This window comes from Plodia interpunctella, chromosome 15 (assembly GCF_027563975.2).
Source record: "Plodia interpunctella isolate USDA-ARS_2022_Savannah chromosome 15, ilPloInte3.2, whole genome shotgun sequence".
Taxonomy (NCBI): domain Eukaryota; kingdom Metazoa; phylum Arthropoda; class Insecta; order Lepidoptera; family Pyralidae; genus Plodia; species Plodia interpunctella.
Genome location: NC_071308.1, coordinates 4179596 through 4194503, shown reverse-complemented (window position 1 = coordinate 4194503; position 14908 = coordinate 4179596). Strand labels below are relative to the sequence as shown.

Sequence of the window (14908 nt, the reverse complement as noted above, 5' to 3'; positions counted from 1 at the left end):
TTTAAATATTAAGTTCGCGCTTCATCACACTTTAGCTATTGATAAAACATACTATAACTGAAAGTATGCTTTAATTTTTTTATAAATATAGTAATAGTTTGGTGACTTGCAAAAATACATAAATGGCTTTATATTGAACAAAATTTGATACCAGTTCAGTGTAACCAAATAATAGGAATAATTTACAGTAGGACATGCTCAGCGAGACGATGCTTGGGACGAGAGGTTAAAAAAACTATGAAGTAATAAATTAATATATTTCTATTACAATTTAATTGTTATCTGCATACTTTATATTATTTCTTAATTAAAAAAAACATAGTCATCACCCTCACTGAGATTCAGAGATTTGAGATTATTTTCAAATTGGCCATTTGTCAGATCGAATTTAACACATATTAGCAATGGCGGTACTGCATCTGTAAAGTGGATAACTGGTACCTTTTTGATAACTTTGTGCTTAATAGGACAATACAACTCTATTGTCCGACCTACTTTTTTCTTGTCTACATCACAGAAAGCAGTTACTTTATTCAAACTACTCTCACTTAAGGAACGAACAACTTTCCTTCCAGCTTTTCCTGCATTCCAAATAATAAATTGTTTCCAATTTGGAAACACACATTTTTCAAGTCTCTGTAATTGTATTTTCCATATATGGTTCCTTTTAACAGAAAATGTTGTTGCGTCTTTATGGTAAGTATAAATTAGCAACTTCTCATCAACCCTTAAAACATCTCCATTAAAATCTAAGTGTTTATAAAAAAAAATAAGATCTTCTGGTGTGCCACGGTCTCCTTCATCGAAGCCTCCTATTTTATCGAAAATAGTTCTATGACAAAACCATGTGGGCATCAAAACAGTAGGTCCATTTGATGTATAAATTTGTGATTTTAATTGTTTTGGAGAAAGGTTATTTGCCCAACGAGTAAGACGCGGTGTTGAGTTGACAGGTGTTCTTGAAATTTTCGCTCCTATAAGAGCGTTATGATTATAACAAGCTGCTTTCCATTGTAGAAGTAATCTATCACTATGCATTACATCATCTATATCTTGAAAACATAAAAAGTCGCCCACACTTTGATTAACAGCAGCATTTTTGGCAGCACCAACACCCCTCGAAATATGAGAGCCAGTTAGATTAAAATTCATGTTATTCTCTTTAAAATATTTCTTCCATTTATTGAGTATGAGATCTGTATTATCGTTACTACCATCGTTGAAAACCACAACTTCTACCTTCACATCTGTTTCTAAAATAGATTGTTCAGCAATAGACTTCATACAAGGGGTTATCCATTTTTCTCCATTATATACCGGTATAATTATAGAGATATCGACCATTCTTGTAGGATTAAGATTTCTATTCAGATAATTCTTTTCCAATTCTGTTATATACATAAAATTCACATTTTTGTAGACTTTAAAATTCTTATTTAAGTTTAATTTGTTGTTTCATTTTTCTTCTTTTTGACAAACAACATTATTTGACACAGACAGCAATGTCCCAACCAACTTCAACCAACAAACTTTTCTCTGACTTAATAAAAATTGGCAAAATGAATCCTAGTATTTTTCACAAATGTCTAAATATAAGAACATCAATGTGTGTAATCTTATTAGTTGTGGTATTTTGAGAAACCAATCCGTCGGGTATTTTTTAAAGTAAGGACTTCGTCGCAATACCTACTAATAGGAAGTATTACTTACTGCACATTTATCTCGCCAGAGTACAGCACTGTATGTTAGGTACACAAAAGCTTTGCCGCCTTTTGCTATGTCGATTAAAACGTTTATTTTAGATACTTTATTGATAATTTCATTATGTAAACATTCATTTGTGAAAATATACAACAATATAGCATATTCGGGTGCCGAAATATTGGGAAAAATTGTTTTCCATAAGATAAAAAACTTTGAAATCTATTGGATACGCCTCAGGCTGTAAAATTTTCGAGTCAGTAAACGGTCGAAGAAAAGCCCGGAACACTTCACACGTGAAGACTTATTAAAATATGGACTTCATACAGGTAAGATTTGCAGTCAAAATCAGTTTATGACTACAGTTGACCAAATAATGCAGAACATAACCTAAAATAGTGTTATTATTTTCAGCATAATCCTTCCTTTTTCCTTTAAACTCGCACCACGATTGCGTAGTAGGCAGGTATTTTTGGTCGTAAATCTGCAACAATAATGAAAATTGGCGCTTTTTGCCTCCATGGGCAATGATTTTGTACCTTATTTGTACCGGTAGCGCCATCTGCGCTGAGCTTTGCGTAATATGCCCTATTCCATGAGCTAGACATAATATCTACGTCATTTATGTTAAAATACTTCGGTACCTACTGCACGAATGCATAAATTAGTTACTCGTCGGCTCACAATCATTAGGCAAAATGTTTTTAGATCTGTGTGGGCCACCTATGGCCTTTCCACTTGTGTTTATATTTCTGTTGTGTGGGCAATGATATTTTAGCAGCCAAAATGTTCATTGGAATGTCCCAATTAACATTTTGGCTTTCTTTTCAATCTGCCTGTACAAAAGAAAACAAAATGTGAAATTACGCCAATGTCAGTGTTTTATCAATTTTTCAGTAATTCATTGACAGTGACATTGAGTCAATACCTACACTGCACTGCCTGGCTGTTTTGTGCTACCTAGTGAGCGAGCGAGTAAAGCAAGAAGAGAACTTTGGTTGAGTTGTTAGGTATAATTTGTATTTAAAATCATGGGGCTAAAAGAAGCCAATATTTACTTAGATAATCAATTGAATACATATTACGCTGGTCAAACAGTAAACGGAAAGATAGAGTACACTTTTGATAGTCCTAAAAAAGTTCGAGGTAAGTATGTAACATTTAATTTTGATTGTGACTCATTTGCTTCTTCCAGCACAACATAAGACGGGGCAGACAGAACATAAAGGAAACAGATGTATTTTATGGATGATTTGATTAAATAATTGCTTATTTTAGGAATTCAAGTTAATTTTAAAGGCGAAGCCCATACTGAATGGTATGAAAGTAAACAGCAAGAAAATGAACAAGGGAAAACGGAATCTAACGACACAACTCACACAGGACATGAGGAATACTTTCAGGTTTCTTATTACATTTTGGGAAGCAGCAGTGGTATGTTATACTTTTATAATGTACCTTTTATTAATTGTAATTTTATTATGTTACACAAAAATTCTAAGTGTATAGTATAAGGACTGTTATCAAATTAATGGGGAAGTTAATACTGTGTGTAACCAACAGGCAAGGTAATATAATATAGTAGAAGGTACTTGTGTATTATGTTAAAAGTTATATTTCTTTACAAGCAGTTACTACCAGCCCATGTGTAAATAGCATTCCATAGGGTATTATTTTTTATGATTTATATTTTATAATGTTTCAGTTTGTTTAATTGGATATAAACTATGTTCCCAACATTACAATATAACATCTATAAGCACAGCTGCACAACACATTTTTAAAGAAATATACTGTTATAATATTATATATAAAAATAAATTAACTGCTGTGCTCATTTTCAGAACAAGTCATGAATCATTTAGTGTAAATACAAACCAAACCTTATCTCCTTCAATCCTTATCTTAAATATGATTGACCTAATTATCTTTAACAACAATAAAGCTAAAGATTTAGCTTAGTGCAATATAGCGTTTTCATGTAAATGTATTCATGAGTTATTTTGCATCAAATTTCTTGCAGCACAGGAGTGAACAGCTAGTAAATGAACATAAAACTACGTCATGAATTGCAAATTTTGACCTTATTTTCAAAATTTAGGACCTTATCTGTATGAATATTGTAGATAGAACTTTATTCATTTAAGTCAATATTTTTCCATGTCACATCAATATTGCCTTTTTTTAACAGGCAATGAGATAGAGATTCCAGCCGGGAAGCAAGTGTACAACTTCACATGCACTCTGCCACCTGTTCTGCCTTCATCCTTTGAGGGAGAATTTGGATATGTGCGATACACTGTTAAAGTGACCCTTGACAGACCATGGAAGTTTAACCAGGACACCAAAATGGCTTTCACTGTTATTAATGCTTTGGATTTGAATCTCAATCCTTCATACAGGGTAAGTTAATATGGCTTTTACTTTGGGTTATGGTTTATACATAATACCTCCAAGATGCTCACAAGAAACAAAAGTTAAATTGTTATAACTGCTATATAACAATTAGTAGTGTTAAAGTATGGGTAGTGTAGGCAGAGCCACTCGATTTTATAGATGATCATAAAGTTATTGAAATACGGCATTTATTACCTGCAACAAAGGCCTGTTTTAATTTTTGAAATTAAAAAGAGAGTTTTTTTCAGGAGCCAATCCACATTCAAATGGAGAAAACTTTCTGCTGTTTCTGTTGCGCCTCTCCTCCACTATCTGTGGATGTACTGGCACCGGTCTCGGGATACTGTCCAGGGCAAGTTATACCCATCACTGTTGATATAGAGAACAAAAGTAACGTCCAAGTACACCTTGTTAAAGTATTTTTAAGAAAGGTAAGTGATTTTCATTGTTCATATTTTATAATGAACTATATGTTATGTTTGAACCACTCCATATCCTCCTGTGGCTGCTCATAGGCAACAATAGCATCCACAAAGAGAATTGATGTCAGGTAGGCGGCCGGTCGTAAAACCACAACAGACTTCAAAATGTTAAAGTAAAATCTAAATCTAATCTACCTGAACCTAGATCTAATCTAATATACCTCAAATAAATTTATTACTAGCTGGTGTTATTATTGTAGGTGGTAACATACAGGGCTTCATCAGCAACAAAGAAGACAAAAGACATCATTCTGACCATTCAAGAAGGCCCAGCCCCGGCGGGCTCCACTAAGCATTGGAACTTGAACATGGAGATTCCACCCATACCACCGTCCAATCTCGTCAATTGCAATATCATAGACTTGGACTATGATTTAAAGGTTAGTAATGTAAGGATATTGTCGCGCCCCGGCTGCCTCGTGCTTAAACACTGCGTGTCGGTATCCATTGGGGGGTTTGCAATTAATAATTGCGAACCCCAATGGTTACCTGGTTTTATTAAATTATTAGTACAGCATAACATAATCTCATGTACTATTTTTTTAGTTTTCACTATTAATTAAAAGAAATTGACAAAAAAGCTTAGTAAGCGCCCTCCTAATACGATTACACCAGCGCCACCTCCTATTTTTATAAATTTCTTTTATAAAGAAGATAAAGAAAAGATCTCTATCTTTTCTTTAGTAGCTAGTGTGCTGGGAGTAATTGCTTTAAGCATTGCATCAAATTACTGTTTTGATTTAAATTACACATAGTTTAAAACAGCCAAGGTGAAAACCATTGTGCAATTTCCTTTTAGTGATATATTTAAGTTTCGTCATTTGAAAATTGAACCTTGAATGATGAACGCTTGCATTGTTTTATAAATTACATATTTTTTATTAATTGATGTACACAGTAACAGTGTAAATATAATTTCCAGTAGTAGTAGTTAGTAAAAGTAGTGTTTAGTAGTAGTGATTTTATTTTAACAAGCTTTTATTTAAATCGCCGTGTTACTTGCAGGTGAAATTTGACCCAATTCCCAGTATCCGTTTCAGCTGAAATTAGGAATATATTTTAAAACTTATTTACATACATAGTAAAATTACCATTATCTAATGCCGATCTGTAATGTTGCGACCGGTTCGTTGTAAGCGGTTTGCGCAATATCTATATAACATAGTAATGCTATAGTATAGGCTAAGAAAACAAATGACTCATCTGACGGGTCACCCACCTGTTGTCGCCTTTAGAGATATCGTTCCTCCCTTATTATTTTAATATCACTGTTCTATATAATAAATTATTTAGCTAACTACCCGGTTTCTTCCGCAGCCATTGGGTGTCCGTTTTCCTACTTTTTTATCTTCACCATTTTTCTATAATTAGATCTTTAAATACTTATATACACAAATGTTATATATACAAATCATACAAATCCTAATAAATAAATGAGAAATTTTAAAAATTAACCAAATGTACATGGGAAGAATACCTAATTACATTGAGATGTTATTTAACAGTAGTAACACTGAGCCGTTATACCATAATTAGCATTAATTATGTGAGGTATCGTTACTAAATGAGCGTATCCTTGACTGTTTTTTATACCAAATGGCATTCTTATTTCGAGTGATGATGTAATCCTAGATTCGCGCCTATGACTTCTATCTTGTGCAAACAATACATAAGCACTAAACTTGTTAGGACTTATGACACATTACATAGTGCATTGTTTGGTCCACAAGTTTTTCAACGGATGAGTGCACAAGTTGGCGACTTATCTCATGTGGTTACACTAACTCGTTGTCTTTTTTTGTCTTCAGTTATTTCTATTATAAAGCGTTGGAGTCCAGGGTCCGCTTTACTTACTTACTTGTATTTTTTCTCCTGCATTTCTTTAGTTTGCAATTCATATAACATGTCTATGGCATAACACTTATCTGGGAAAATCTAATTCTGATATCGTTGGATAGCGTCGACCCGCAAAGAAGACTTCATATTGTGGTGTGATGTCACGTACGTCACATTATTGTGGAGATAACATTATTGTATAGATGTAGATAAGTATCACGTATAAGTAAGAATCACGTAGTATTAAGTATATATAAGTATATGTGATAATGAATAAAGGCAGATAGAATCGGAATCTTATCCGAGAGGTTGTCCTCAAGCCTTGTGTTTTCTTACCATCGCTACCACCCCTACACGCCACACCACATGGCGACCCTGCCATTCGGACGGATGGCGTAGCTGTTGGTTAGTATCGTCGAGACGTCGGTGTGATTTTGACTCCACTAAGCGCAGAAAAGTTTTGCTGAAGTACACCATGGGCACAAGTACGTCCAAGGAAGAGGTAGTCATAGCCCAAGTCGCATCAGGTGGGTCTAACGATGCATCGGTGATACAAGAACATATTTCGGCGGTAAGCGCGGCCGTCCTGTTCATAGCGACCTGTTTCGCTATTGGTATATTGGGTGGAATCATATACTTGTACAGAAGATGTCATCTTGAATGGATCAGACAAGAAGTGAACTGGAGATGCAGACAGCCTGATGAGCAAGCAGTAAGTGGCAATAATAATTAAGGAAGTGATATTTTTTGTGCGGTCTTGTGTTAACTATATAAAATAGAGACATTAGTGTAAACATTGTTGTGTTATAAATGGAAATAGAGTTAACGTCAATTTATGTTCAACTTAAGGTTATTAGGGAATCTATTGTTAAGTTAGGACCTAGTAGACGAACGGGGAGTAACTTCGACTCAAAGCTTAGTCAAGCAAAGGCCCTTTACGACAAGTTTAAAAATGTAGTATCGGGCGTATCAAAATTTTCAGACGAATTGACACTGTTGATTAGTAGAATAGAAGACTTGTACGTAAAAACAATTAAGTTTGAACGCGAAACTGAAGTACCAGCAAAGATGGAGTCACGAAATTTGGAAAAGTTTTCGTTAAAAACGGCAGTTAGTTTGCTTCCGAAAATGAACGGTGATGAAACTGTTACCCAAGATTTAATAGAAGCCATAAGTTTGTATAGTTCTATGTTAGAGGGGCTCGATAATGATCTCTTAATAAAGTTCGTGCTCACCACGCGTCTAACACAGGGGGCTAGGATGCGGTTAGCTTCACAATACGCGACAGTGGATAGTCTTTTGGCTGATATGAAGAAGCATCTTCTAACGGCAAAATCAGATGTTGCGATACAAGCTAAATTAGCTCGTACTAGGCAAGATAATAAGTCTATTGCAGATTTCGGAGCAGAGATAGAGAGATTGATGGTGGATTTGACTATTTCTCAAGCAGGGGATAGTCAAGAAGCCTACAGAGTCATGCGGCCCTTGAATGAAAAATACGCGGTTAAAAAATTCTCAGACGGACTTCGCAACCAACGTTTGGGTACCATTATTACGGCAAGGAACTTGACGTTGTTAAAAGACGCAATAAGGGTAGCCGAAGACGAAAATGGTACATCATCGGGACAGGTCATGACTTTTCAACGTCAGTATAGGCCACATAATTTTTCAAGTAGTAATAGGGGTCGTGGCAATACATATACGCGTAATAATCATGCACAACAGAAAACAGCTGTCGAACGTACATTCCAAAGGAGCAAGAATGCTAACGTAGGTTTTAGCAACGGTGCGCAAGGTCGTGACGTGAGGAATGCTACATATCGCGGTCGACGTGGTCAGCAGAATCGTAGAAACGTAGCGTGTTTTGATCATACGTCAGACGGCCATGACTCTGGCACAATGTCAAAGCCAAAGTATTGCGAGTCTAGCAGAAGTCAGTTTTTTCGAGACTAAGCATATTTTAGCTTGTAATAGTATTAACTGGGTTAACTTTGTAGTCGGTAGTATAAATTCGGAATGGTTAGTAGACACGGGGGCATCGTTGTCAGCCATAAAAAATGGTTTCTTAAAATCAAGTGCTATGTGTTATAAGTTAGTTAAGGACGAGTTAATAATTAATGGTGTAGGTGGTAATTTACGGTCTATGGGTTATGTTAATTTAAAATTAGTATGCGGAAAATATTCATTCTTGCATAAATTTTATGTTTTCGATGATTTATCCTGTAAGTCAGTTGGTATAATAGGTCAAGATTTTTTACAAACATATAGCGGTATTATAGATTTTTCAGAAAAGATTTTTCAGAAAGTTAACGCTTAGGGAGCGTGAAGGGAGCGTGATTTCAATACCCCTTAAGTATTATAGTTATTCATTGAATATACCTCCGCGTTGTGAAGTAGTAAAATATTTTCCGGTGAATAGAGCGGACGATTGTGTGGTCGTGAGAAAAGAGTTGCAGAAGGGTGTATTTTTGCTAATGTAATAGCTAGACCTAGGAATGGGATAATACCCATTAGGATATTGAATACGACTTCCTCAGAAGTTGTTTGCATTATGACAGACGTGGATGTATATCCGTTAAGAGATTACGATTATTGTTGTTTCGCGGAACCGGAAATGAGCGTGAAACGTGTTAAGGAAATATTTTCTTTGCTTAAACTTGAGTATTTGAATGAGGAAGAGCGATTGAGCATTGAACAGATATGTGCCAAGTATCCAGATATATTTCATGTACCGGGAGATAGGTTGACGGTCACAAACGTGTATGAACAGTCAATAAGGTTGAAAGAAAATGCCGCTCCAGTCTATAGGAAGCAATATAGAATACCATATGTGCAGAAAAAAGAGGTGGATAGGCAGGTGCAGGAGATGCTGGAAAATGGTATAGTTGAAGAAACAGTGAGTGGTCTAGTCCGGTGTTGATCGTTCCAAAGAAGGCGGATCGTAGCGGTGAAAAGAGGTGGCGTGTAGTTATAGACTATAGGCAGTTAAATGACAAGATACAAGATGATAAGTTTCCTTTGCCCAATATAACTGAAATTTTAGATTCTTTATCAGGAGCAGTGTACTTTAGTCATTGTGATTTATCTCAATCTTATTTTCAATGCAATCTTACAAAAGACAGTAGGAAGTATACAGCGTTTACTACAGACAAGGGACAGTATCAAATGTGTAGATTACCGATGGGATTGAAGATTAGTCCGAGTTCTTTCAGTAGAATGATGACTGTAGCTATGTCTGGGTTGAATTACGATAAATGTCTGGTTTACCTTGACGATCTGATTATTTTTGGACGGAGTTTAGAGCAGCATAACAGGAACCTCATGACAGTTTTTTCGCGATTGAGAAAAATGAACCTTAAGTTAAATCCTTTAAAATGCGAGTTCTTGAAAAAGCAGATACTTTATTTGGGGCATATTATTTCATCAGAAGGTATTTCACCAGATCCAGAAAAGGTTTTAGCGATAAAAGATTACCCGCGTCCCACAACTAGTGATGAGGTGAAGCGTTTTGTGGCATTTGCAAATTATTATAGAAAATTCATACCAAACTTTGCTAGGATAGTTCTTCCAATGAATAAGCTGTGTGGAAGGTATGCGACGTTTGACTGGACCGATGAATGCGAGAAGTCATTTTTATTACTAAAAAACTCATTAATGAATCCTCCAGTTTTGGATTATCCAGATTTTTCTGATAACAACACTTTTATATTACAGACCGATAGTTCAGGATTTGCTGTAGGTAGTGTCTTGTGCAATGGGAACGGAAAGCCTGTTGCTTATGCTAGTAGAGCTTTGAATAAAAGTGAATTAAATTATCCTATAATAGAGAAAGAGTTGTTGGCTATTGTTTGGTCAGTTAAATATTTTAGGCCATATTTATATGGGAGAAAATTTGTCGTAAAAACAGATCATCGACCTCTTTTGTATTTATTTAACATGACGGATCCATCGAGTAGGTTGACTAAGTTTCGGTTGTGCTTGGAAGAGTACGATTTTACTGTGGAATATGTGAAAGGGAAGGAAAATGTGCTAGCGGATGCATTGTCTAGGATTATAATTTCAAGTGAAGATTTAAAGACCATGCGTGAGAAAACCATATCTGTGATGACGCGAGCACAATGTAAACAGTTAGAAGGTTCAAGTAATTGTGAGGAAGACTCTGCGGTTAGTAGGACTGATCACCCTAGTATCGTAGAAGTTCTTAAGAAACAAGGAGATGACGTTGAAATTCTGCAAATAAGTGTAGATAAGTGGGAAAAGTTATTAGAGAGCTCTCGTAAGAAAATAATTTCAAAGGCGCGCAATTTAATATATATGCCGGAAAACTCGAGTATTTATTTAAACTATGAATCTTTATCGGCATCATCGCGAGACGAGTTGTCGAAAGATTTAGTTACATTTTGTTTAGAAAACGTCATACAAGAAGTGGTGATATTAAAAAATTGTTGCAACAATCGTATTATAAAGGAAATGGCGAAATATTTAAAGGAAAACGGTAAAACTTTAAGTAAGAATTTTAAATTTTGTGTAGTATCGGGTGTGCGGAGAATAGACGACGACGATGAGAAGAAGATTGTTATGAATGATTTTCATGTTCTGCCTACGAGTGGACATACAGGAATACGTAGAATGGTGAATAATATAAAAAAGTATTTTTATTGGCCATCAATAGAACGTGATGTCATTAATTATGTTCGTAAGTGTAAAAAATGCCAAAAGCAAAAGTATCATAGGAATGTTAGGGAACCGATGACCATAACAACCACCGTAACTTCGTCTTTTGAAAAAATCTACCTAGATTTAGTAGGACCTCTTGATAGGGATGACTATGGGAACGTATACATATTGACTCTACAGTGTGAGCTTACAAAGTTTGTAGAGGCTTATCCTTTAAAAAATAAATCTGCAAAGGAGGTTGCAAGGGCGTTGGCAGAAAATTTTATTTTGAGATATGGGGTACCAAAAATCATTGCTACAGATAGGGGTTCCGAATTTATTTCGAAAGTTATGGTAGAGCTATGTAACATTATAGGGATTAGTAAAACGGTATCAACTGCGTATCATCATGAGAGCATAGGATCGTTAGAGAATGTTCATAAAACTTTAGGTGCATATTTGCGAATACAGACGAATAATAATACATCAGCATGGAGTTCTTGGATTCCGTATTGGTGTTTTTCATATAATACAACTGTAAATACTGTAACCAAATATACGCCTTACGAATTAGTTTTTGGGAAAATATGCAAGTTACCAAGTAATTTACAAGGTGAGACTGTTGAACCATTGTATAATTTTGATGATTATCCTTTAGAATTTAAGTATCGGTTGCAAAGAGCGCAAGCCGAGGCAAAACAAAATGTAATAACTAGTAAAATAAGGAGAAAAAAATGTTATGATGTAAATATAAATCCATTAAATTATAAGGAAGGTGATTTAATTTTAGTAAGAAAGGAGACTGGTAGTAAGCTTGATTGTATTTATGATGGACCATTTGTAGTCGTAAAAGATGAATCGCCAAATGTTGTTATTCAATGTAAAGGAAAATTAGATGTTATTCATAAAAATAGGACTAAGTTGTATTGTAATGAAAAAAAATATTAAGATTTAAATTTATATTTTTTTTTTCATTAGGAAGGGTGATGTGGTGTGATGTCACGTACGTCACATTATTGTGGAGATAACATTATTGTATAGATGTAGATAAGTATCACGTATAAGTAAGAATCACGTAGTATTAAGTATATATAAGTATATGTGATAATGAATAAAGGCAGATAGAATCGGAATCTTATCCGAGAGGTTGTCCTCAAGCCTTGTGTTTTCTTACCATCGCTACCACCCCTACACGCCACACCACAATATAACAGTACAATATAAATATAGTTTATTGCCAAAATAACCTAATCATTACTTCTATCTATAACAATAAAATTGTCTATCACTTGCAGGTAGAATGTGTGGTGTCAGGCATGCATATAAATCTGAAAGACAAGAAGTATATAACCATCGGGACCGTGCCATTGATGGGCATAGCCTCGGGCACTCCGGCCAAGCAGGACTCCCCGGGCCAGCCAGCGGTATTGCCAGTTCCACCTTCTGTGAGTTACAGTAGATTTCTTAAGCCCAAAACGCTATTTGTTGTGCTTCTAAACCAGTGGACCGGTTTTGTCGATGATGATTATTATTTGATAAAAAAAGTGTTTGCTTGGCTGATTATATTAGTCTTTAAGATGATGTCGGGGATTTTGTCTGGCGTCAACCCCCTTCGAAAATGCTGTTGACGCAGTGTTGCTTATTAGTACCACAGAAGGAGACAAAATGGCCAATAGAGCAACCTACCTACTCATTTATTATAGGTACAATGTATATCATATGTTCACAAATTGCCCGCGCTGAGAATCGAACTCAGGACCGCGGATAGCGGATGTGGTGCAACATACACATACACCACGGAGGTTGTCTAGATGAAAGTCTTTAAAAAAAAAAAAACATTTGCACAGGCTCCGTCGGCGCCGGGCGAGCCGTCGCCGGGCTGGGTGAACCCTAGCGCTCCGCCGCCGCCCTATCAGTCGTTGTACCCCACACTCAGTGAGTATACGCGTTTGTAACAACTTTATTGCACGAAAATATGTACACAAATTAAAATATATACAAGAAAGATACATATACAATGGTGGACTACCTACTTCTTACTTACCGTTGACAGAGAAAACTTCGTCATGTCTACCGTTTTCTTGTATAAGGAAGATAACGTATTAGAAGTACACGAGAAGAAACAACAAGTGAGTTTTTGTCCCACAACGTGTGCCCGTAAATTTATACGAACATCTCATTTGGTACACTCTAGCCTTTTAGTTTGCTCCTACCACACTAGCGCCAACATCACATTATATATCAATTTATTTTATTTATTATCGAAAATTAAGAAAATAATTTATGCAAATTATGTTACACTATATAAACAATTTTATTAGAAAATATTATACTTTTGGTTTAGTGCATTGTGGCAACCATGTTCACTAGAAAACTATAATATTTTGTATCAAAAACCTTTTGCTATAGTAAAATAATTCACTTTTTTGTTTTCTCTAATAAATAAAATAAATTGTAAAATTTTCTGGGGCTAAAAAGGACGGAGAAAAGCTAATCCTACGATTAGTTGGTAATAAGATGATTAGTAGGATAAATCTCTAATCAAATTACTGAACTTTCAGCTGAACCAGTCTACAAAGAATCTCAGTACACGGCGCGCACGATCCAGGACCGAGGAGACGACGCCCACACGATGATAAGGGCGCCCCAGTTCGCCCCCTACTACCCCACTTATGCCGCGGTTCAACCACCACCTTTACCTCAATAACATACGGCCAATTCTCCATCCGCTGATGGAGTTAACAGTTTAACAATTCATCTACAATTTGGAAAATAAGAAATTATATGCCGTATTAATCTTATAATTATCAACCCACAGATGGGTTAAGGCCTCCTTTTTTGCCTCTACCTATGGTCCTGTGCCAATCTCATCAATTGTTTTCCCTTTACCCAAACAAAGTCAAACGACTTGCGGTCTGTCTGTTTAGTGTTCAATATAATGGAACTATTGTAAATAAATTAATATTTTACACCCTGAGAAGGATGATGGCAACTGAGATACAATATTTATACTAGTTCAGATGACACAACAAGTTCACCAACAACTTTCTTTTCGCCATCGATATATAGGTACTATTATTTAAAAACTCAATCTTGTAATTATAAAATTATTATTATTAGCATTGAAGTAGAAGAAAAATAGATTTACTTTGTTCAGGAATTAGAAAAATACAGACTTTACTCACAAATATTAAAAGAAAGGTGCAAAAAATATGTGTGTCACATGACTGCGTAGGCGGAAGTAATGAATATGTCCGGGCAAATTAAATTTTACTTATCGGCAATTGGAGGAAAATTCTCGTAATATTTAAGATGCATATATGCATCAATTTGAAGAATATCATACAGCAATCTCTTGTATACAATGGCCATTTTTATATAAAAATGATAACGTAAGGAGGACTATATTATTATAGGAAGTAGACTTGTATTCTGATCAAATGCCATGTTTTCTAACGCAATGATAATGCAAGTCGTTTCATTTGCACAAATATGTCATCTACTTTGGATTGTATTTAACTTTTTGAAGACATTTTAACATCTAGATTAAGAGTTATATATACTAAATGCTTCGAGCTTAAATACGTACTGGCATTTAATTATATTAAGTGTAATGTGTATTATGAAGGCTTTAACCGTGTACCTTGAGTAGTGTTGATTTTACTACGAATGAGTATTTATATATATCCATTCGTCTATTTGGCATCAATCGTCCACTTGATATTTAATGTTAAAAAAAATGTTGGCCACAATTAATTAGTAGGTTTATTCAATTATGTTATAAATCTTTGTATATTATATAATTTATAAATAAATGATATATTGTACACCAGCAT

General features: G+C 35.1%; 2 protein-coding genes across 2 annotated transcripts; one reads left to right on the top strand and one right to left on the bottom strand.

Moving 5' to 3' along the window:
* Positions 1-238: 238 nt before the first annotated feature.
* On the bottom strand, positions 239-1550 carry LOC128676015 (queuosine-tRNA galactosyltransferase-like). The gene has a single exon (XM_053755900.2). The coding sequence runs from the start codon at positions 1399-1401 to the stop codon at positions 304-306; it is 1098 nt and encodes a 365-aa protein (XP_053611875.1). The 5' UTR covers positions 1402-1550; the 3' UTR covers positions 239-303.
* Positions 1551-2614: 1064 nt separating this feature from the next.
* On the top strand, positions 2615-14907 carry LOC128676008 (uncharacterized protein). Its single transcript, XM_053755891.2, has 8 exons — positions 2615-2847; positions 2980-3135; positions 3893-4104; positions 4347-4529; positions 4781-4960; positions 12368-12517; positions 12920-13007; positions 13634-14907. Exons 1-8 carry the CDS (start codon positions 2733-2735, stop codon positions 13777-13779), a joined length of 1230 nt encoding a protein of 409 aa, XP_053611866.1. The 5' UTR covers positions 2615-2732; the 3' UTR covers positions 13780-14907.
* Position 14908: the final 1 nt, after the last annotated feature.

What these genes read in the sequence shown, in the direction of transcription:
- LOC128676015 (XM_053755900.2), bottom strand. Translation starts at nt 1,401, where the DNA reads ATGTATATAACAGAATTGGAAAAGAATTATCTGAATAGAAATCTTAAT.
- LOC128676008 (XM_053755891.2), top strand. Translation starts at nt 2,733, where the DNA reads ATGGGGCTAAAAGAAGCCAATATTTACTTAGATAATCAATTGAATACA. An exon ending in ACTTGGACTATGATTTAAAG is followed by an intron (nt 4,961 to 12,367) that starts GTTAGTAATGTA and finishes TATCACTTGCAG; the next exon opens with GTAGAATGTGTGGTGTCAGG. An exon ending in TATTGCCAGTTCCACCTTCT is followed by an intron (nt 12,518 to 12,919) that starts GTGAGTTACAGT and finishes ACATTTGCACAG; the next exon opens with GCTCCGTCGGCGCCGGGCGA.